The 21,456-nt window shown below is 39.1% G+C and overlaps 1 protein-coding gene across 1 annotated transcript in view; it reads left to right on the forward strand.

Annotated features, from left to right (window-relative positions):
* The window catches only part of epha8 (eph receptor A8), a gene marked incomplete at both ends in the record, with an annotated part of 109,751 nt that extends 95,295 nt beyond the window's left edge, over positions 1 to 14,456 (forward strand). The window contains 10 exons of the mRNA XM_083972302.1: positions 803 to 899; positions 5,544 to 5,611; positions 5,930 to 6,055; positions 6,584 to 6,769; positions 8,304 to 8,365; positions 9,175 to 9,384; positions 11,865 to 12,014; positions 12,112 to 12,302; positions 13,240 to 13,398; positions 14,342 to 14,456. Coding sequence (XP_083828428.1) covers positions 803 to 899; positions 5,544 to 5,611; positions 5,930 to 6,055; positions 6,584 to 6,769; positions 8,304 to 8,365; positions 9,175 to 9,384; positions 11,865 to 12,014; positions 12,112 to 12,302; positions 13,240 to 13,398; positions 14,342 to 14,456 — 1,364 coding nt within the window. The remainder of the gene's footprint in view (positions 1 to 802; positions 900 to 5,543; positions 5,612 to 5,929; positions 6,056 to 6,583; positions 6,770 to 8,303; positions 8,366 to 9,174; positions 9,385 to 11,864; positions 12,015 to 12,111; positions 12,303 to 13,239; positions 13,399 to 14,341) is intronic.
* Positions 14,457 to 21,456: the final 7,000 nt, after the last annotated feature.

Raw genomic sequence — 21,456 nt, forward strand, 5'->3', positions numbered from 1 at the left:
AAGTCATAAAAATAAATACTTGATAATGGAATAGTCTGCAGAAAATATACTAAAAATGTTCAGCACATAACACAATAATCAATGACGCCCTTTTAGCCTTGAGGACATCTGTGCTGTGCAGACTCATCCAGACCCCCATTCCTCAAGTAGTTAAAACTCCAAAAACTTCATCCCTCACTCATTTCCCACACACCAACACCAGGAGGTCGTGCTTCCACGAGCTGAGTCCCTCAGTCCTCTCTGTAGTGCTTGTTTGTCACTTTCCCCTTCCTTTGCAATTTGTCAATCAAATGGACACCAAGAAATGTCACAATAACAAATGTAATAAGTACATGGAAAAAGCTATTACATTATGTGCTCAACATTTTATTAGATTACGGGTGGTTTTGATGGACCTACAGTATGAGATTAAGTCCAAACAGAAATGCAGCTCTAGTGCTTGGTGCATGTTCTTGTACTAGCTGCCTTTTCTCCATCAAACAGAAGTATTTGTAACAGTGCAGGCCTAATCATGTCTAACTCAGAATAACCTCAAATCTTTCAAACCAGATGACAACATCGGGCTGAATATTTCCTACCCATAATGCCTCAGACACACTTTCAAAATACAAACAGGATTTAATTAGAAAAGCCAAGCTCTTTAATGAAGCTCCAAGTTCTTGTTTATCTTGTTTAACCAAGACCATTCTACCTGCCGCCTGTGTTTACCAGTGTGTCAGTGTAAACTCTCAGCTGCCAGTGGCCATATTTCTCCTCAGCTCAAACAGCGTGTGTGTGTGTGTTTGTGTGTGTGTGTTTGCAGCTCCACTGCGCTACAACACCATGACAATCATATGGATCTGCATGGCCCTGGTGTCCGGCCTTGTGACCTTTCTGGCCATCATCATCTGCAGGAAACGGCAAGGCTACACTTTACCACACTACCCATCGCTGCTGTGTGTGGAACACTTTCTTACACTACTCTATCGTGCCTCTCTGTGTGTAATGTTGCTTGTGATGAACACTGTGTGTGAACTGTATTTCTACTTTAGCCATGTGTAGTATTTGGTGAAAGCAAAATGAGAGTGAGGTTGTCATTTGTGTGAAGCTCTCTTAGATTATACCCTTAAAATGTTTTGGGAGGGGGAGGAAAGGATCTTTTTAAGGCTGTTTTTGAGAAGCTAAACTACCTTGAGTTCCACTTATCATGTTTAAATGTTCAAAATATCAGCGTGCACAAATAATCTGCATGCTTCTTCCATCATTAATAAGGCTGATGAGTAGAGAGGAGTTCTGAAAATGAATGCTTTAGCTCCTCTCATCTCCTCAACCCTCCCTGTCTTCTCACTTTCTAATTTTCTAAGGCATAATTTCCACCTCATAGTGGATTTAATTATGTTGATTCATGTCCAGTAGCTTACAAGCCAAACGTTCCCACTTATCCCATCAGCCCACCCCTCCTTCCCCCTCCTCTCTTTTGATGTCTTCAACTTACATCTTTGTAGTACTGCACCGAATAATTAATTTCATTGCACCTAATTAATTCATATTTCAATGCATATTAAGTTTTTCATTTCCATTCTGTTTGCAAAGAAAAAAAAAAGTCTGAGGATTTAAAGATTTTATCCAGGCAAAATCATGTTATTGTGAGTGCAAAGTCCGGTTTAATGCCACTATATGATGATGGATTGTAAAAGGAGTTACTCACTGTTGGTGGAGTTTAGAAGTTCCTCCTCAGGGAAACAATTAAATTAATGAGAAAATAATACCACAGAATCCTTGTGATAGAAATTAGCAGGGACAGATTTATGGGTTATATAGGAAGTAAGCCTAGATAGAGTGCTGCAGGGATGATGTATCTTTATTGGTCTTTTGCATCACTCTACTTTCCTTCACAAACAGACCATGAGCATCTTCACATTACGTTTGTGAAAAGAAGCTACTGAATGTGATAAGCAAAAGTGTATGATACTTATGGACACATGTGTAAATTACACACGTGTCCATTAGGATCATCCTCACCAACTGAGAGCTCAGGTTTTGTAAATGCAATCACTGGAATCACAAAGCTGACATTAGGCGATAAACCAACTACACCACAGTCACATGACTTCAGCTTGTTGTGTGATATAGCTCAGATTTTTTGGACAAAAGCCTTTCATCTTACAAAGCCAGTGATAGTTTGTAAGAGTGTAAATATAAACAATGCAGCTGTAAAGGTACCGTAGATTGAGAAATACAGTTTTTATGTTCACTGTGATGACGTTTAACATCCCCAACAATCTCTGTAGTCTCATTTAAATACTTGAGAGACGTAAGAGACAGGCTGGAAGATTCAGGACTAGGCTATTTATCATACTGCACTCTCATAAAACGAAACATGAAGCTTGTGTTAATCACAGACTTAATTTCAGCCATCCAACCAAAAACACATTCAGTAAAGTCAGACATCAGAACAAGGGAACCTGAAGTGCTAAAAATGCTAAGTAACTTCCAAGCTTCAGGACTCATTTCTGCAGCACTCTATGATGAGGGGGAAAAACTCCCTGCACAGCAGATGAATCAGTGGCTCCACTGAGTAAATGAGATTTTAATCTTTAAAGTCAGGATAATGAAACACAGCACTTTTGGCTAACACTAGTGCTCTGCTCTCACTTAAGATAGTGTATGCCATGTTAGCATGTTAGACACTTTTGGGTGATTTTAATTCCTCCATCTCATCACTTACTTGGACCATTTGCCAAACAATGGGTAGATTATCTCTTAGCCAGCGAAGAAGGGGAGGTTTGTGAGCTTGGTCAGTGTGTATATCACATCAGCCCTGTACAGACAGGAAGAACATTTGTAACAGTCCAAGTTTTAATTGGACTAACACTGCCATGTTTTTATTAATAATAACCTTTATTTATCCAGGTGAATCAGTTTGGAACCAGTTAGTTATTGATAATAGTAAGGAGTTAAATGGTTACTGTTTCACAAGAACTCCCAATAGATGCCTAACACCTCATTCACAGATAATGACTTAAGCACTGATGAAACAAAAGGATGCAACCTCATACATGTGTGATCGACTGCCAAGAAAACAAATGAGTCCAGTTGCTAAAACACCACCAAACAACACCGTCCCAAACCACGAATGAGTGAGTGATTGCAGACGCAACCAGTCCGTAGCCAGTAGTTCAGGATCTGATGTCCACAGTAAACTGCAATGGTTTTTACTCCGCTCCATGAAGAATCATAAAGTCAGTAGCTTGTAGTATCACTAACTACAAGTGACTCTACAAGCTTTAATGCTTATATTCACTCATAAGTGCAGTTTCTAGTCTGTGTGTGTCTGTGAGTATGTAAAGCTGTTCAGGCAGCTTTGTTCTGACAAACATACAGCACTAAGTTGTTTGTTTCTTATAGTGTTCAGGAATCTCTTTTGTTTTAACATGTTTACTAGTTTTATTGAGACACTTGTCATACACAGATATCAGAGCTCAGAAGACTGATCAGATTTGCAGTTCTGTATCTGTATCAGATTATTCTATATCTATGCTGGAGGGACTAGTAAACAACTCTGTTTCCGCAGGCATTAAAACAAGTGCGACTGACTCTCACATCCTATTCACTATAGCAGCCTATCACTTCCAGGTTTTGAGACTGGGGGCTCTATTTCAGTGTCGATGCATGGTGCAAAATGCAGTGGCGCACCAGAAACCTGGTATTTTCCAGCAGTGCACTGAGATAACCATCTTGACTGCAGCACTATGGTACCCTACTGACTCGACATACACCCAGAGGGAGAAGAGGAATTTCTAATTTAGTGCATGGCAAAAATTTGCTGAGCGCACAATTATTTTATGGTATTTTGGTCACAGCATTTGGTAAACTCCCACGAATACAAACCTGCTTATAAATATAAACACCACCCATCGAAACACACAGTTTCCTTTATTCATGCTTTGCTTGTCTTTCAGTTTTACTGCAGATGAAAATGTTGCATATTATCAATATTCAGCTAACAAATCCAAACCAAATTAAACATTAAAAATCATTTCAAGAGAAAAGAAATACAAGGAAAAACTTGACACTATTTTTAATTCCACTTTCACTGTGCAAACAGTTAAAGCAGAAGTAAGCGGAATGTTTGTGTTAATATAAGTCTTAAATAGTTATCTTCCGACGGCAATCACTTACATAGAGTGTTTGGTCCGAAACACGGGTCTGTCAGTCACTCTGCTCTGCTGTAAGCCGAGGAGAAAACTTTCCTTGTATCCTACAACTTTTATCCAATGAGGAGAGAGAGCGGCATAAAGGGGCGGTCCTCTGTGTGTGCAGCCAAGGGATGCGCGTGAATGTGGTGACGTAGGGACGAGGGCGGGGACTGCTAACTCCATCGGTTGACAAGAAGTTAGCCAAAACGACCGGATCGCTTACTTCTGCTTTAAATGACAGATAATGGATAATTGTTTGACAGCTAAATGACATACATTACACACATAAAATATGATAATCATAAGAGCATCAATGTGTCTAAAGTGAATTCAAAAGTGAACTGACCATAAAAGACACATCATCTGCTCTTGGCAGAACTGCTTTGTGCATATTTTTTTTTTAACTCTATACATTCGAAACAAAGACGAGTTTCTCCCTGTCACAGGATTCCCAGTGACGGGGACAATCCTGTGTTAAAAGGGGATAAAAGTAGTGATTGTGACTGGCAGTGATTGTTAGATCCTCTAACGCAGCCACCATGATAATATATTCATTCCATCTCCAAGAGCGCTGCAGGAAAATACTAAAAGGCAGACCTGTGATTGCAGACTCCTGTATGTACAGGCACAGGCACAGGGTTTAAGTCAGGAGCAAACAGTAACTGAGTATACAAATTCCTTGCTTAATATTGAGTGAGCTCAAAAGCCTCAGACACCCCTTATAGTCTCATCTGTGAATGAGGTGTTAAATGTCCTAATGGGATGTGTTTCATGTGACTTCCTAATGTTAAGCTTTTTTACTTGCCATAAAAGCAGAAACCTTTTTGTTAGCTCCTATAAAAAAAAGTACAAATTAATAATACAAAGGTAATTAATTAAATTGGTTGAGTCAATTAAAGATTGACAAACAAAATAAAATGAAAAAGTTGTTTTCTCTATTACTCTCGCTGGTATGAAAATTAATTGTATTTTCATTCTTTTGAATTGAAGTGCCCATGCAAATTGGAGAGACGATACAATCCCGAGCAGAGAAAAGACTGGTTGTAGTTCCTGTGTGGTTTGATACCATGAGTAGTAAATGACAGAACTGTGTCTTTTTTGATCTTTTGTGTTTGCTGCCTCTTCACTTAAGAGTTTAAAAAAACTGAATTAACGGTTTGAGTGTTTTTTTCCTCACAAATAGGTCAATAATGAATTAATCAATTATTGATTGTTAATTATAAGGTGTAGTTAGAGTTTGAAAATACAAATGTGTCACTATTGTCCTGTATTCATCCCGCTGTATGTTTATGTGTGTGCACGTGTGTGATCTGATGACTGGTGTTGTGTGCATGTGTGTGTGTGTGTTTGGTTTTGTTTTTATAGACACTGTGGCTACAGCAAAGCCTTCCAGGACTCCGATGAAGAGAAGATGCATTACCAGAATGGTCACGGTATGTTTGACCTATTCCTCAATTATTACTCAATGATAGATTAAATTACCTTCCTTAAAGCGTTCATATTTTCATTCCCATGTAATAAAGTTCATCCTCAGAGCAAACAATTTTCATCTCAGTCCGAGTGATTACAGAAGCACACAGGCCTTATTCCCTATATGCTGTTTATTCTCTCCCTCCCTCTGTCTGCTCCTTTCTCTGAGTCATTTCTTCCCTTTCATAATTTTTCCCTCCACACACCAGTGACAGGGGCTCAGATGTGATGTTGCTCTCATTCTCTGATATGTGACCAAATGGTAATGTTGTTTATCTTAGTGTCATTCCCCGACGCGAGGTTCTATATCGACCCACACACATACGAGGACCCCTGCCAGGCGGTCCACGAGTTTGCCCGAGAAATTGAAGCTTCCAGGATCAAAATAGAGAAAATCATTGGTTCAGGTAAAACCATGAACTTGTGTGCACTTACACACACACACACACACACACACACACACACACAGAGTCAGAATCATTGGCTGAGCTAAGTTAAAATCATTGGCTGGTGTAAAGGCTGTGGTGTGCAGCAGAGAGGAGGATGACAGAGCGGAATCAGAGCGTTGCGTGGGGCTGTCAATCAAAGTTCCTTAGACAGGCAGGGAATACTAACAATGTGTCAGCACCACAATACACTGATGCATGTGACTCCTGCAAACACAAAGAGACATATAAAGTACAGACCCGAGGAAGGCAAATAAGAGAACGTACACTAAGGAGGATAAGGATAAGCATTACTGAGGAAAAGGCTGATGGCTCACTTTAGCTTGTGCACATATACGTGGTCAGATCATCTGTAAGTGAATTTTGTTTCCCTTATCTATGGCAGGAAATGAACTTAACACATGTAGGGTGGGGTGTGGGTGCAGCTATGCACAGTGCATGTTCGGTACAGTGGAATATTTCATGTTGTTGGTCTGCTCTTGTGTATAGGGGAATTTGGGGAGGTTTGTTATGGACGTATGAGGCTTCCCGGGAAAAGAGACATCCCAGTGGCCCTGAAGACGCTGAAGGCTGGATACTCCGAGAAGCAGAAGAGGGACTTCCTGGCTGAAGCGTCTATCATGGCCCAGTTTGATCACCCAAACGTCATCCGCCTGGAGGGCGTGGTAACACAAAGTATGCCGACACAACAGCTAGATCAGTATTTAATGTTAGTTTTGAGATAATTAATTAACTATAACGTAAAGGATATAATAAGGCACCTGGGAAAAAGCATGAAAATAAGAATCAACACATTGGCTACACACACATCATATACTGTACAGTACGTGAGTATAATGAGCTATTCCAGCTTTTGAACCACAACACAACATCTTTTACTCAGTTTTTTCACCAGCTGTCACATGAACCTGCAGACTGAAAGACATAATGAAGGGTAATTAGCAGAGGTGGACAAAGTACACAATTTCATTACTTGAATAAAAGCACAGATACTCCTTGTTAAATATTACAAGTAAAAGTAGCTTAGTCAAAATATTACTCAAGTGAAACTGCTTAAATAATTGGTTTAAAAAAATACAAAGTACTGAAAGTACTTAAAAATGTCTTAAACATCATTTTCATCGCAATTGCAGTTAAGAATAAACTGAAGCAGATTCACACATCATGTTTATTTATAAAACGATCTGTAGGTACGTTAGCACAAAAGTAATGGTAACTGAGCACAGAAAATGTAAAAACCATGTTTTGTTTGTGTGTAGTAAACAGAGCAATCACTTAAACCGATAGGAATTATTCTTCGTTTCAGAAACCTTGAACATGGGCTTAAGATACGGCCATGGACGCTCAGGGGTAGCATCTTCATTCATCTTTGCAGAAGCCATTGTTCAAACAACACCACTATCGCATGTGAACCGCCAAAGTTAACCATCTGAAGGCAGCAGCTGTAGATATGCTGCTTAAAGTATTTGCAACAAACTCCAGACTACTTTGAAACAACGGCAGAATTATTTAGCGCTATTCTATAGTTTCCACAGTCATGTTGGAGACTGGTACAATTGGAAACAGTTCACTCAGTCTCATGAAAAACCTATCTCTCCACTGAAAACCCCTTAACTTAAATTACTAACAGTGCCAATGTTGGCTGCACATACAGTACGCACAGTGGTGGTAAGTACGCACAGTGGTGGTTCGGCTAAACGCTAGCATATGTTTGTTAGCCTGCAGTGCTAACAAGCATCATGTGAGGATTATGGGAACTTTATTGGTTTTGCAAAAGTTCATACTGTGTCCAAAATCACTCACTACTCCCATTAGCTCATCAATTTGTAAATGTGTAATGAGAATAATTGTACCCTATACTGTGTAGTCATAGTATCCCACAATGCAATGTAATGTTACGTATAACACTTTGCACGAAATCTGTTGAGACATTTCAATCAAAACTACAGTTGTCACACTCATGGTGGCCTTGTGGAAAAGTCAGCTTTTCAGGCAGCTGGTTCAGCATTACTGCTCCGTGTCTTAATGGAAACAGTTTCAGGTCTATGGATTACCCAGCGTACCTCTAACTCATTTGTATGGATGATTATTTTATACAATCAGTCTTGTGTGAAGTAAATTCGTGCAGTGTTCATGTGAATAAGCTGTTTAAATACTGTATCTATTCAGTGCAGCACAGGAATAATCCTGTGTGTTTTAATTTTTCCAGGCAAACCGGTGATGATCATCACAGAGTACATGGAGAATGGTTCCCTGGACTCCTTCCTCAGGGTTGGTATTGTGGCTTTCAGTTGGAGTCTAGAGGCTCTTGTTTTGCTTTTCATTTCATGTCGGACTTTGTTGTTATTTTACTCTTCGCTGTATTTCTCTAAGGTTAGTTTGCCATCAAACCTCACAAACATTAGCATGTGTCTTTTTTCCTTGGGTGGAGGATGTCACTGCTCATCAACCATGTCCAGTGGAAACATGCATGGCACCTGGATATAAGCTTCTCAGCAACTTTAACCAAAGCTTTGATTTAAGCTTATAGCATTCATTTGAAAAGTCCAGTGGATTTCTAGCAGGTTTCTTCACATATTAAGGAAGATGTCATTCTTTAACTTGCATACCTTTCACAGGAGAGCAACCTGGTGCTTAAACTATAATTTCTCCTCAGTAGGCGACTAGTAGATTATCAGGGGATGGATGGAGTCATTCTTTATAATAGTGGATTGTTACCAGGAGCAAATGCTCGGGTGCCAGTGGGTTAGAGTAAGAGTTGGTTAAAGTTTTATTTAATAAGATACGCTGTAGGTTGATTTAACATTGTATTACATCGACAATGTCAGACATCCACAGTGTTTGCTTATATGAAAATACTGCAGATTATGACTTAAAAGCAAATCCCCGTCATGTTTTATTCTCTTATCTGTACTCTGTTCTCTATCTTGATTAAAATCTTTTCTATTATCACTCTTCATCATTTCTGCTGCAATCCTATCACGTTTTTTTTTTCTCCCTCTTATCTGCTGTTGTAACTTTCTCTCGCTGCCTCCATCTTCCTGATCAGTCTTTGTCTCCTCCTCTCTTCTTTCCCGTAGAGACACGACGGACAGTTCACCATCATCCAGCTGGTGGGGCTGCTGCGTGGCATTGCAGCCGGTATGACCTACCTGTCCGACCTGGGCTACATCCACAGAGACCTGGCTGCTCGCAACATCCTGGTCAACAGCAACCTGGTGTGTAAGGTTTCTGACTTCGGCCTATCCCGAGTGCTGGAGGACGACCCTGATGCTGCATACACCACCAGTGTGAGTTTTCACATTGAGGCAAGCATTAAAGCAACAACACACACACATTCAGACACACGCACAGATCTTTACAAGTGACGGCCATTTTCAGGGATCACCAGTTACAAATAATGACACTGCAAAGAAAGGTCAAATATGCAAAAAATCTAAAAAAAAAAAAAAAATGAAGGCAGATATCGGATTTTACATTAAAGTTACATTTACATTTACAGGCTCATAGTCATTTATATGATGATTAAATACTCAAGTGGTTTAGTAATATATTTCCATGAAGACTCACAAGAGACAGATTAAAAACTGAAGCTGAGGCTGAGCTATCCCGAGGGGGCAAGAATGAAGAGTTTTTGATGTACTTTTTATGCTGATTCTAGTTACCTTTTCAGTATATACTGTAGCACTTCATAAAGTTACAGTTTTTCAAACTGAAGTTATTTCTAGAAAATACAGGCAAAGGCAGCTGTAAAATATTGAATGTAACAACAGCTGCACAACACAGTTAGGATCTTGCATTTAGCACTATTAGTTGTGACTGATAAGGCCTAATCAGGAGGCTGACGAGTCTCCAGCTCTACCTGTCCATGAAGCAACAGTTTTGATGAGTAAACTGATAGAGTTCCTGGACTGAGCATTGTAGCAGCCTTGAACACTATTGTGAGATGAGTTCTCCCATTGCATAAAGTTATGAAATGTAACAATTCCACATTAAAATGTCTAAAAACTACTACAACTACAGTATGTTATATATTTTTGAGCTGTGTATTTTCATAATCTTTTGTTTCCAGCTATATCATTTTGATGATTTTAGTCAGTATTCTGTTACCTTTAGTCACCTGTCAATTATCTACTTTGAGTATAGGTCACAGAAGGTCACATTTGATGTTTTATCAATTTTTACAACACACTTTTTACAATTGAGTAATTTTTTTATGTGAATTGCTTTATTCAGTGTTTAATCAATCACTTATATATAATCCATCCCTCCACCATCCATCCATCCATACATTGGCTAGAAAATTAGATTAATTACATAATGTGCATTAAATGTGATTATAGCTTCTTGGGCAAATACATATCTTTAGATATTGTTATTAAACGACCAATTTAAAATGTGTTTTGTGTTCCTATAAAGCTTTTATTTAAGTGCACTGTTCCTCTAAGAGCTGTCAAAGAGAGAAGCAAAAAGGCAAACATAAAAGTTAGAAACAACTACAGTACAATTGTTCAATGGCAATATAAAAAAAACACAATCAAAGTCCCATAAAAGTGCAAGTAGAGTAAAATCATAACAGCTTCAGCTGAAAGGAGCCCGATATTAAACCTGCAGCCACATGGGAACAAATATATTAAGTCTTAACTGAAAAAGGCAGAGGTAGCTCCTTGCACCAGCTGATGCTATCAGCTTGCAACACACAGATGGAAATCAGCATTTGACACATTTGTCTGTTACACTCTGTTAAAGCGCAGCGATCAGATTACAGAAAGCAAGGTGATTATATGCAGCATCACTCAGAGACACTCTGAAGGGGATAAGGACCTCAGATTTTGATATTATACAAAATACAGTGTCATTACAGCACATCGCCAATTAATGGTTGATAATGGCTGAAGATTAATACAGTTCACATTGCGGTCAGAAAATCTGGATAAGTGGATGAAGCTGCTTATTGTGTGGAATCAAAGTGACAGCAAAGTCACTTTGAAAAACCTGCAAGTATAAGGATAGGATAATGAACTAAGGTTAGTGAATTCCACTGGGTCGTGTTGCTGGTTTTAATATTTAGCAGGATATCAGGTGTCTGTAATGGCCAATGTTTTGAGAGTAACCTTCAGATGTTTAAAATAGCCCACAGGGAGCGTTTTGTTTGTTTAAGAAGTGATGTATCCATTTGTCAGCCTAATTAAGTGCCAGCTTTATATCAAAATAACATAAGGGCCTCACATAGTTGCTAACATTTGCAAGTCTATTCTCGTCCAGGCTGCACATCTAATATGGCTCTCGTTAGTCTTTAAGGCATTTCATTTAACTTTCATGCTTTCATGAACATTTACTGAGTGGTATTGTTACTCAAGTGTTTTATTTAACTCAGTATGTTTCAAGGGGAATTGTGTTTATTATGTTTGTTTGTTTTTTATTTCCATGTATTTTCATACTTTATTTACTTGATATTGTAACATTTTTGGTTATAAGGCAGATTTATGTTTTATATGAATCAAGGTGTTCAGTTCACAGGGAAATGCCCACAGTCTGTAGCCAAAACTGAGTCTTAAAACAAGCCATAAGGACGTCTGTGACTTTTTAGATAATCAAACTCAGGAAAGTTGTTAATAAGATCAGACTAACCTATGTTGACAATAATAACAAAAGTACTGAATCAAGTCAGACTTAATGGTGATCATGAGTCTGACAGCCTGTGATTTTAAGATGGCCTTTAAATGTGTCTCTGTAACATCTTGGTCAATTTATTTGTCACTTCTGACAGGGTGGAAAGATCCCAATCCGCTGGACGGCCCCGGAGGCCATCGCCTACAGGAAGTTCTCCTCCTCCAGCGACGTGTGGAGCTATGGCGTGGTCATGTGGGAGGTGATGTCATATGGAGAGCGACCATACTGGAACCTCACCAACAGAGATGTGAGCACTTACTGTAGACCAATAATTAATAGTAGGTTAAGCGTATTTTCATGCTGGACACTGTGGTCCCATGCTTATTGTGCTTTTACATGTGCAGGTGATCAAATCTGTGGAAGAGGGCTACAGGCTGCCTGCTCCTATGGGCTGCCCCGCTGCTCTACACACGCTCATGCTGGACTGCTGGCAGAAGGATCGCAACGAGAGGCCGCGCTTTTGCCAGATAGTCACCGTTCTCGACAAGCTAATCCGCAACCCAGAGAACCTGAAGTCTATGGACACACTCTGCAGGTGGGCGGGGCCATTGAATAGAACCATATTTGTAGAGAAGCTACATGGGTGCACTGTGTCACATGCAGAGGAGCCTTTTTGATTTAATTTGGCCAGACTGTTCGCCAAAATTTAATCAAATATTGGTTCATGTGATTAGCGGATTAAGCTGCAAATCAAAGCAAGACACCGCCTGCATGGGGCTGAGAAGATGATCTCTTGGACAATATATAGTGACAGACTGTTAGGCTACTAAGTAACTGTCCTAGGGTGGGAGGCAGACTAAATCCAATCTCATCCCGCTGCTATCAAACATGAGCGCGGTGGGATAAAGTTGCGCTGTAAAGTTTCCTTCAAAGTTCTCTGGCAGATGAAGCGAGCGGTCGTGTTCGTTTTCCAATAAGCTCATCTCTGATAGACGCGCTGTGCGTTAAGTAAAAGCCTGACTGTGATATTGACATTGATCGGCGGTGAATGTGGAAGCGGGTTTGAGAGGACACCTGGGCTGAGGCCGGACTTGTGTAAATTGCTCAGTTCAGATCCCAGATCGTAAAGAGTCAGTGGTGCATGGCATTGTGCTTCAGCATTATGTGTGTGAGTGTGTGTCCTAGAGAGAACAAGAATGAGTGTGTGAGGTGAAAGAAACAGTAGGTAGAGGAAGAGGTAGAGGAGAAGGAGGAGTGTTAAGGATTTTTCCCTTTATTAATCTACCCAAAGCAGCCATCCTGCAACCACAGCCGCCACCTCTTCTCTATCATTTTAACTGCTATTGATTTTCTGCCTCAGTTACTAGTGCATTTCAAAGCCGCCTTTCCCCCAGTCGCTCTCGCTCCTGCTCACTTTTTGACTCTTTTCTTGTTTTCGGACTCTCTCCAACTAATCTTTTTGTCTTCTCATTCATCTCCCTCTCTCCCTGTCTATCTACGGCCATCTGTCTCACTCTCACTCTTGGCCGCAGTTTAAGCAGTCCTCCGCTGATGGAGAGAGCTATCCCCGACTTCAGTAGCTGTAACTCAGTAGACGAGTGGCTGGACACTATAAAGATGGGCCGCTACAAGGAGCACTTTGCAGCAGGGGGGTACCACACTCTGGGACATGTCATAGGCATGAACCAAGGGTAAGTGCTGACTGTGATGGAGAGTGATAGCGGTTCAAAGGTGATGAAGAACACTTAGCTTTGGCAGTACTTAGCTGCTGGGCTTCTACCAGCTGATGTGCTATATGTAGCTGAACGGCCCTGCAGGATGAGAAACCACCGCTCACACAGCTCAGACTGCCTGACCAGCACATTTAAGAAAGTTCTAGCTTCTGCTAAATCTCAGCAAATACTGATAAACATCAGTTTGACCTGCTGACATGGTGAGGCAGATTGTCACCCTCACACAAACACTGTCCACATTCAATAAATAAGTCCAATTTGTTGATTATGAGTGGTGTAAAACTGCTGTTAGTGAAGTTCCTGCAGCTATGTCTACTGTATATGTAAGCCCATCAATCAGCTACTCAAAGGCTTTTAATTTGAATATCTATAGGAGAAGACCCAGTGTCCCCGTGTGTATAGTATAGTGCAACATTACAAGTTCAGTTCAGTTTGAATGCAATTGCTGCGTGACCCTTCTCTTTCCTCCTATTTCCTTTCTATATCCACACTGTAAGCTGTTTGAAATTACAGTTTGAGTCTTTGTGCATTATTAACACTGGCATATGACCAATTAATTTACACTAGAAAAAGTTGAACTACAGAAAAGCTGAAAAGTTAAAATGTGGTTCATAATGATAACATATACTTACAGTAGAATCCAGGGAAATAAAGAAAAAAGCGTGTTTATGGTAGAAGCTTGGTTCCTCTGTGCCTCTGTAGTTAAAGGTCTCGTCACCATCAGAGAATTTAAGGTCTGTTGTGGCAAAATTTTTGAACATAAGCATTTTAATGTAAAAAGGATTGGATGAGAATACCTGTGTGTGTGTGCTTTTTGTTGTTGTTGTTGTTGTTGTTGTTTCACCTTAAACAGCTTTTAAGCCAAATTGGATCAGTGTGTTTGTATGTCTCTGCTACACAGGGACATCCAGAGGCTCGGGGTGACGCTGATGGGCCACCAGAAGAAAATCATGACCAGCGTCCAGCTGATGAGGGCGCAGGTCCTCAACAAGAGTGTGCCTTCAGTGCACGTATAACTGCAGCGCTGAGGCTTCTCTCTGCTGAAACGTAGAAACCCGGGCTTCTATAAGGTCTAGAGGGACTCCACAGGAAAAGATGATCAGATAAAAGGGAGAAGAAGATGTTTGGGAACTTTACAAGACTTTTTCCTCGAGAGATTGAAGAACAAAATGTGAAAGGTTTTATCTTTGGAGCAAGTAAACGTGACTTCTTAAGGACAAGTCCAACCTTTCATTTTTTTCCTATCCGATTACATTTTCTGAGTTTAAATGTCTTGTTTATAAATGGAAAGACTGCCTTAATTACCACAAATTATTTTAATTTTTTTGTCTACAAAGAGAAGATAATTTATCAATCATGAATTTATCAGAGTAATATGATTTATGGAACCGGGCAATAGCAAAGAGTACATGGAGTGATGTTATGGGTGGGAAGAGGGATGAGGGTGTTTTCAAATGTTCTGACGACACTTGGTGTCTCCTCTGCTGCAACAGCCTGAGGAGTACGAGGCCAAGAATGAGGCCGGTGTCCGGAAAAAAATGTGGAGAAGAGTGAGATAGGGCTCACCCGAGTTGCCAGATCGTCTCCACAGTGGAGAAGACCTATTTCACCCCAGGCTATTAATACTAACAACAGGCACATTTCTCCGTGGTCCAACCTTGATGAATGACCCCAAGAGAGCCCTGTAGAGCCCTCTGCCCAGTCTGAAGCTGCGCAGCGCACAACTATTGTACTAGGAAGATGTGTATGATTCAGTTACAGTGCACTTTATTCTACAATCTCTCTGTGTTGTAGGGGCTTTGTAGTTGTGTCACAAATCTCCTCACAGCCACAACTGGAGCCACTATGTTGTCTGTTGAAGAATTAACCATATCAAAATATTTAATAAACGATAAATAATAATGATACATTGTCCAACCCAAGGAGAAAAAAGCAGATATCTAAAATTCAATAATGCTGTAAGTAGCTCGCCCCTTGGCATTTCTCTCCAAATTTCTTCCCTATAACAGTGAACTGAAAGGGAAATGTATTAAAATTACAGACAGTATATGATTAGTTATGCACACAAAATAATTTTGGCTATCTCAAGTATCATCATAAATAATGCAGCTGATACATTTTCAGTGTGTTTGGGGGTTCTTGTTTATTCCAAATGCACTGCTGTTTAAAATGCATATTAAATCAGGTTCAAATCAAGAGCAAATATGTTTTAAATCCATTTCAACTTTTGCAAACCAGTATAGGCTTTGAGTGTGGACACTGATTCGTGTTTCTTGTTTGATAAATGAACCTTTACTTCAGATTTACTCACCAGCACTGATTACTGGTGAAAAATATGAGATGGGTTAGAAAAAAAAGAGTAAGATTATTATTGTTGAACAATTAGATTTCCATTGTTTTTTTTTCTAGAACAAATATGTTTGAAACTTAGATAAGACTAAGATAAATTCTTTTTTATATATACATAATACATACATATCTATATATTCTTTAATACTATATTTGAAAGTCATTAAGGAATAGCATGTCAGGATTCATGCTAGTCTTTGTTTACTTTTAGAAGCAGAACAACACATTCATTTATCATGGCCAAAATTATTACAGCTTAATCTTTACTTTTTAAAAAAACATTTTCTCTGTTGCTAGCAGCGAATTCATTGCTGTGCAAAGAATCCTGGGATACGTTGGGCCACAACGGATGACACATTTCCCTTTGAAATTGGACAGCCTCGTTGGTGACGCAATCAGTTCTCAATGCAGCCTTCACAGGGCGCTGCCCCTGAATCAGGATACAGCTACTAAAGCAAAGCACCTAATATTGACACTAACCTCTGCTCAATGTTTTTTTTCCCGCGTGCTATTTAGCAAACAGTATATTGGTTTGTTGTAATAGCTATAGCTTAATTGTAGCAGTTTTGTTCTGTTTTGTTTTCTTTAGTTTTTAGCTGTGTGCTAGCTAGTAGAAAACTCATGAAAATAATGTTAATCGACAACTAGAGGCCACAGGATAGTGCTAGTTAGCACTGGATAGTGCTAGTTAGCAAGACAGATATCCATTTGTTTGCTATTGTTTAAATATAAAACCAGACACATGCATTTTGTTAAAAAAAACAAAAAACAAAAAAACAGGAATAAATTTGTATTTCTGCCAAAGTCTGTTTTAACAAGAAACACCACCTGATTACAGTGAATGTCAAGACCCCCAACATGGCTGCAAAGTGTCCCACCACGTGTGCTCGCTAAATATCTGTGGTGTTATCGCTCCATTAATTTATGTCAATCTACCCTCAAGTAGCCCATGACTGCCAACCCTGGAAAAGTTTGCTAAACATTTTTTATATTTCCTTGAATAATCCCTTGATCATTAATACTTAAAATACGGTGAATATTAATCCAATGTTAATATACTGTATGTCTTTTTAGCTTACTACCAAAATTAGACACATATTAGAGTGGACTGTCCAGTATCCCCAAGTTGGTGTTTCAACATTTGCATAATGTTTTGCTGAGAGAGGTGTGTTGCACCTGGAAGCCTTCTTATTCTCTTGGCATTTTATGAAGAAAATGGTACAGAAGCTTATTTATTATTTGCAACTTAACCTTTGGGATCAACATCAACACCAATACTATTTGGTGCAATAATTCTGTACCCCCTGAGTACATATCTTAACACATCTCTTGTGAATGCTGGGAATATAGTACACATAAGCTACGCAGACTGTAAAATAAAGTGTAACTTCTGATTAAATGTGATTACACTGTTTGCCTCAGTGTTGATGAAAAAGGTGAAGACGAACATGTAAGTAGAATGTTTATATCTAAATGCTCTCAAAAGTACGTAATCAGCCCTAATTCAAACCCCCCTCTGTGCCATCAAGAGAATGTCTTTTCTTGTGCACCTCGGTAGGTTTTCCTCTAGATGGTTGATGTCAGTTTTTATTAGAGAAGAACCTCATGATATTTCTTGAATATGTATTGTAGTGACATTACACTATTGATTTTTTGTTTTCTTTAGAATGATTTTGAAGACACTGGATTTGAAATGAAACCCCATATTTTATAAAGTTAGGATATGTTTTTGCTAGATGAACTGATTTATAATGTATACAGAAAGTTCAGTCACTGGAAGGAAGAAAAAAAAAAAGCTACAGCAACCGGATTTATTCACTTATCATTATTTATTCATGTTCATTTGTTTTCCAAATAATACAAATCTGAAAGGTTTTATTACAGTTGATGAATCATCCTTGTTGCTAATGATAAATCATAAATGTGCAAACTGTCCATAAATAAACAATAAAGGAACGTTTGTCTGTGTGTGACTGCAACAGTGATTTTCCGCCTATTTATAACACAAGAGAGAGCCGACATCCTGCCTCCCTTCACTTCCACTAGCTGTCAGTAGTTAATACATGCACACTCTGAACCACATGGGAGCTGTATCTGCTGAACGCAAACAAAATGATCTTTGTTTTATGATCGTTTAAAGCTGTGCTAATGAACATTTTTATATCAATAATGGATCACATGAATGCATGTAACGTGAAAGGTGCTGCTCGCAGTCATGAACACAGAAAAGTTTCCTCAGCTGTATAATATTTTATCCTCCTTTAGCTCATTCTCTTCTTGTCTAGTCCACAATCTCAGCCTCGTTTACAAAAGCACCAATTCACACAAAATTACCATATGGCGCTAAACAAAAAGAGGTGTAAACCTTCTTTTCATATCAGTATTTACAGAGACCCAACAGATCCCACCAAGAGCAAGTTCACATGGGAACAGTGGCCGTGAAATCTTCCAAAACACAACAGATTTTTAACATTTTGCAGCTAAGCTACATTTAGCAGCTTAAAAACAAAAAAATGTTCTCAGGAATTGGTTAAAACCAAAGCAGAAGGAAAATTAAGTCAAGTTATTTAGCATTCAGCACATCACAAAAAGGATGTGCAGGTTGGTCCATGCATGAGCCTCTGTGTAAGGAACTCCAGTCAGTGATTTGTCTTGTGCAGTTCACTCTTTCTTACTCAAGTGCAGTGTAGTGGTGTTGTTTAAATTAATGTAGGCCTATACTTCACCTCTGAATGCACTCAACCTCTTTGCATGTGTTTTTCCACAGATTTATCCAAACATGAAACACACATGAACATGTGGCCCTTGGAGAGAGACCTACTTCATGGTGGTTGTATAATTTGAATAATTGCCTCACGCGGTCCAAACATTATTTGTAACAAATATTTTTTTGCCGTGTTCAGAAACCTCAGGAAAAGTCATCAGAGACTTATCTCTGACAAAGCAAACCATCATTACTCATTCTTGTTGGTCACATCTTTCAATATTTACACCGAGGTGTTTGATCAGGAGTCAGTCTGAACTTTGCAGCACCATTATGCTCACGCTGCAACACTCAGGTTGAAAACAATTGACTTTGAATTCCTTAATGCTTATTGCTGAGTTTTTGAGTAAATTGCTTTTTTTTGTGTGTGTGGGAATGAGACTTGACCCAGCTCTGAAACATAATTTTGAGCTCAGCCTGAATAGGGAATGGGCCTGATGAATCTGTGTCTGAGTAATTGTCCTTTCCTTCACCTTAGGAAGGCTGTTAGGAGATAATCCTCTCCTTGGTGAAACAAGACCTAACACAACATCATTAATCTCATTACCAAGGCCGTGTTGCTTTGTTGCCACCGAGTCCCATGCCCAATTATCAGCCGCAGCCTTGTCCCCATGACGACACAGAGTCCCACCCATCACTAACGACCATCTACACTGTCCCCTGCCTGACTTCTCTGAGAACAGCAGTGATAGCACTTTGTATCTGCAATCACGAACTCTCCAAGCCTCGGCTGTGCTCGTGTCCTCGTGTCCCCCGGATGTCCCGAGGTCTGCTGCAAACAGAACAAAAAGCCAATCATCACGACGAGTGGTTTTTGGCGGTTTCTTATCGCCCTGCAGCAGGTCCGCATCACGAGGGAGCAACAGACAATGCAGATGGATTTAAACACTCGAGCATTTATTGTCAAGTTTGCTTCTATCATAAAGTAGCAACAATGTAAATTCATTAACAAGACTTAAAATCTGTGTAAATCTCTGCACAGTCATAATGAAGTCTTTGTGAACAACCTTGGAACAATGCGTGTGTACAGCTTTGCAGTGTTGTAATTCCACCAGTATATTTCATCAAGGAGACAATCCGGGAGGAGCTGAGCGAGATGTCACTGGGGATTGTCTTGTCAGATCACTCTTCCTGGCACTGGATAGGTTGTTTTAGTTTTATTCTTTATTATTTTGACACGGTTGTGTGGAGTCGACCTTCTCTTACAAAAACACAGCATACTGTTTTAGACAGAACGGGCAGAAAGATGAGCAACTTTAACAACAGCTGAATCTTATTGAATCAACCTGCTCCAGTTTGATGCCCGATAGTGGTTAATAAGCTGCAAGAGGAAGGATGCTCCGTATGCAACAGAAGACTGTTGAATAAGCCTAAAGCTCTGGGTTCAGCGTGAGGCCATACTGACTTTCCAAAAAAAAAAAAAAAAGGGAGCAGTAATATGGAGGCAACGATTTCTATGAACAATCTAACGACTGGTTAATAAACCTCCTGAAAGAAATAAATGACTTCTGGAAATGTGCCAGAGAGATGGAGGCTGCCCTGCCAACACATAGGCACCTGTGTTTACATCCCTGTCAGCTGTTCTTCATTCTTCAGTCCCATGTAAACGAGAAATCAGATTTTTCTATCACATCATGAATCAAGAACCCTCAGTAGAGCAGATTTACTTTCCTGGAGAAAGTAAATCTCATGTAAGCAGACTGCTAATCAGGTTCCTGCATGTGAGCGTGGGCATAACAAAGATTTCCACAGCTTTTGACTGATATTCAGACACATTCATGCTGCGTGCTTCCATCACAGAGCCTGACCTCTCGTTGTATTGTCAGTGCTAAGCTCTGATACACATAACCATTCACAAATATTGAAACAACCCCCTTCTGCCAATCAAATGCACTTTTATATATACATATATAGAGAGAGAGAGAGTGCAAATAAAATACATATTTGTGAATGGTGAAATATATGAATATCTCGGTTTACTTATAGCTGTATAAAAAAGATAAACTCCACTAAAATGTTCCACAGTAAAGCAGCAGTGCAACACAGCTGACAGCACACTGATCTTGTCACTTAGTTACACGTCAGCTCTTTGAACCAAGGGATGATTCTTTTTTTTAATCCTAAAGGAATTGTTTGAATTGATGCCTATTATAAAAAATAAAATAAATATTGTCAATGTCCAATACAAAAAAAATTACAATGTCCAACTTTTAGTGAAATCAGACAATTGTCTTATTTTAGATTTTATTTATTAAACCAAATAAATAGTAAACCTATACAAAGAGGTTTAATTATGCAGGTTATTTGAAAAATGTGTTATTCACACACATTAATAAATGTGTTCTAATGTTCTAATGGTGTCATTAGAGAAATTTTTAGTTAAAAAACAATGAAAAGTAATAAGAAGACATAAATAACACTAAAAACACTCATGCATAACATTTTTTTTTAATGTTATAATCGTTTAATAGTCAAGTAACAGGAAAAGTGATTGTCACAGTAGACAGTAATCAATATGTTTTGCACAAACACTATCATATAATGCATATATTCATAAGTGAATGGTGCTGCCATGTAAATAGGCCATATATAATTCATGAGGTACAGTCTGACAAAAGGGATGTAAATTCAAATGAAATACAGATACTTAAGACTCAACATAGTGCTGAGTCCTTTGGATTGTGTTACTGAGTCAGGCTGCGGTCAGGTCATGGGGTCATTTCAATAAACTGAGACAAAAGGATCTTTTCAATCTGTTGTTTGAGGCAATTTAGCTTTATTTGTGCTGTATATCAAATTTTGGACAGAAGTGCAATTCAAAGTGTTTTCAAAGCAATAAAATATTAAACATAATAAAGGATGTAGATTACGATAAAGGCACACAGGGGAAAGATATAAAAGGT

This window comes from Trachurus trachurus, assembly GCF_905171665.1.
Source record: "Trachurus trachurus genome assembly, chromosome: 5".
Taxonomy (NCBI): domain Eukaryota; kingdom Metazoa; phylum Chordata; class Actinopteri; order Carangiformes; family Carangidae; genus Trachurus; species Trachurus trachurus.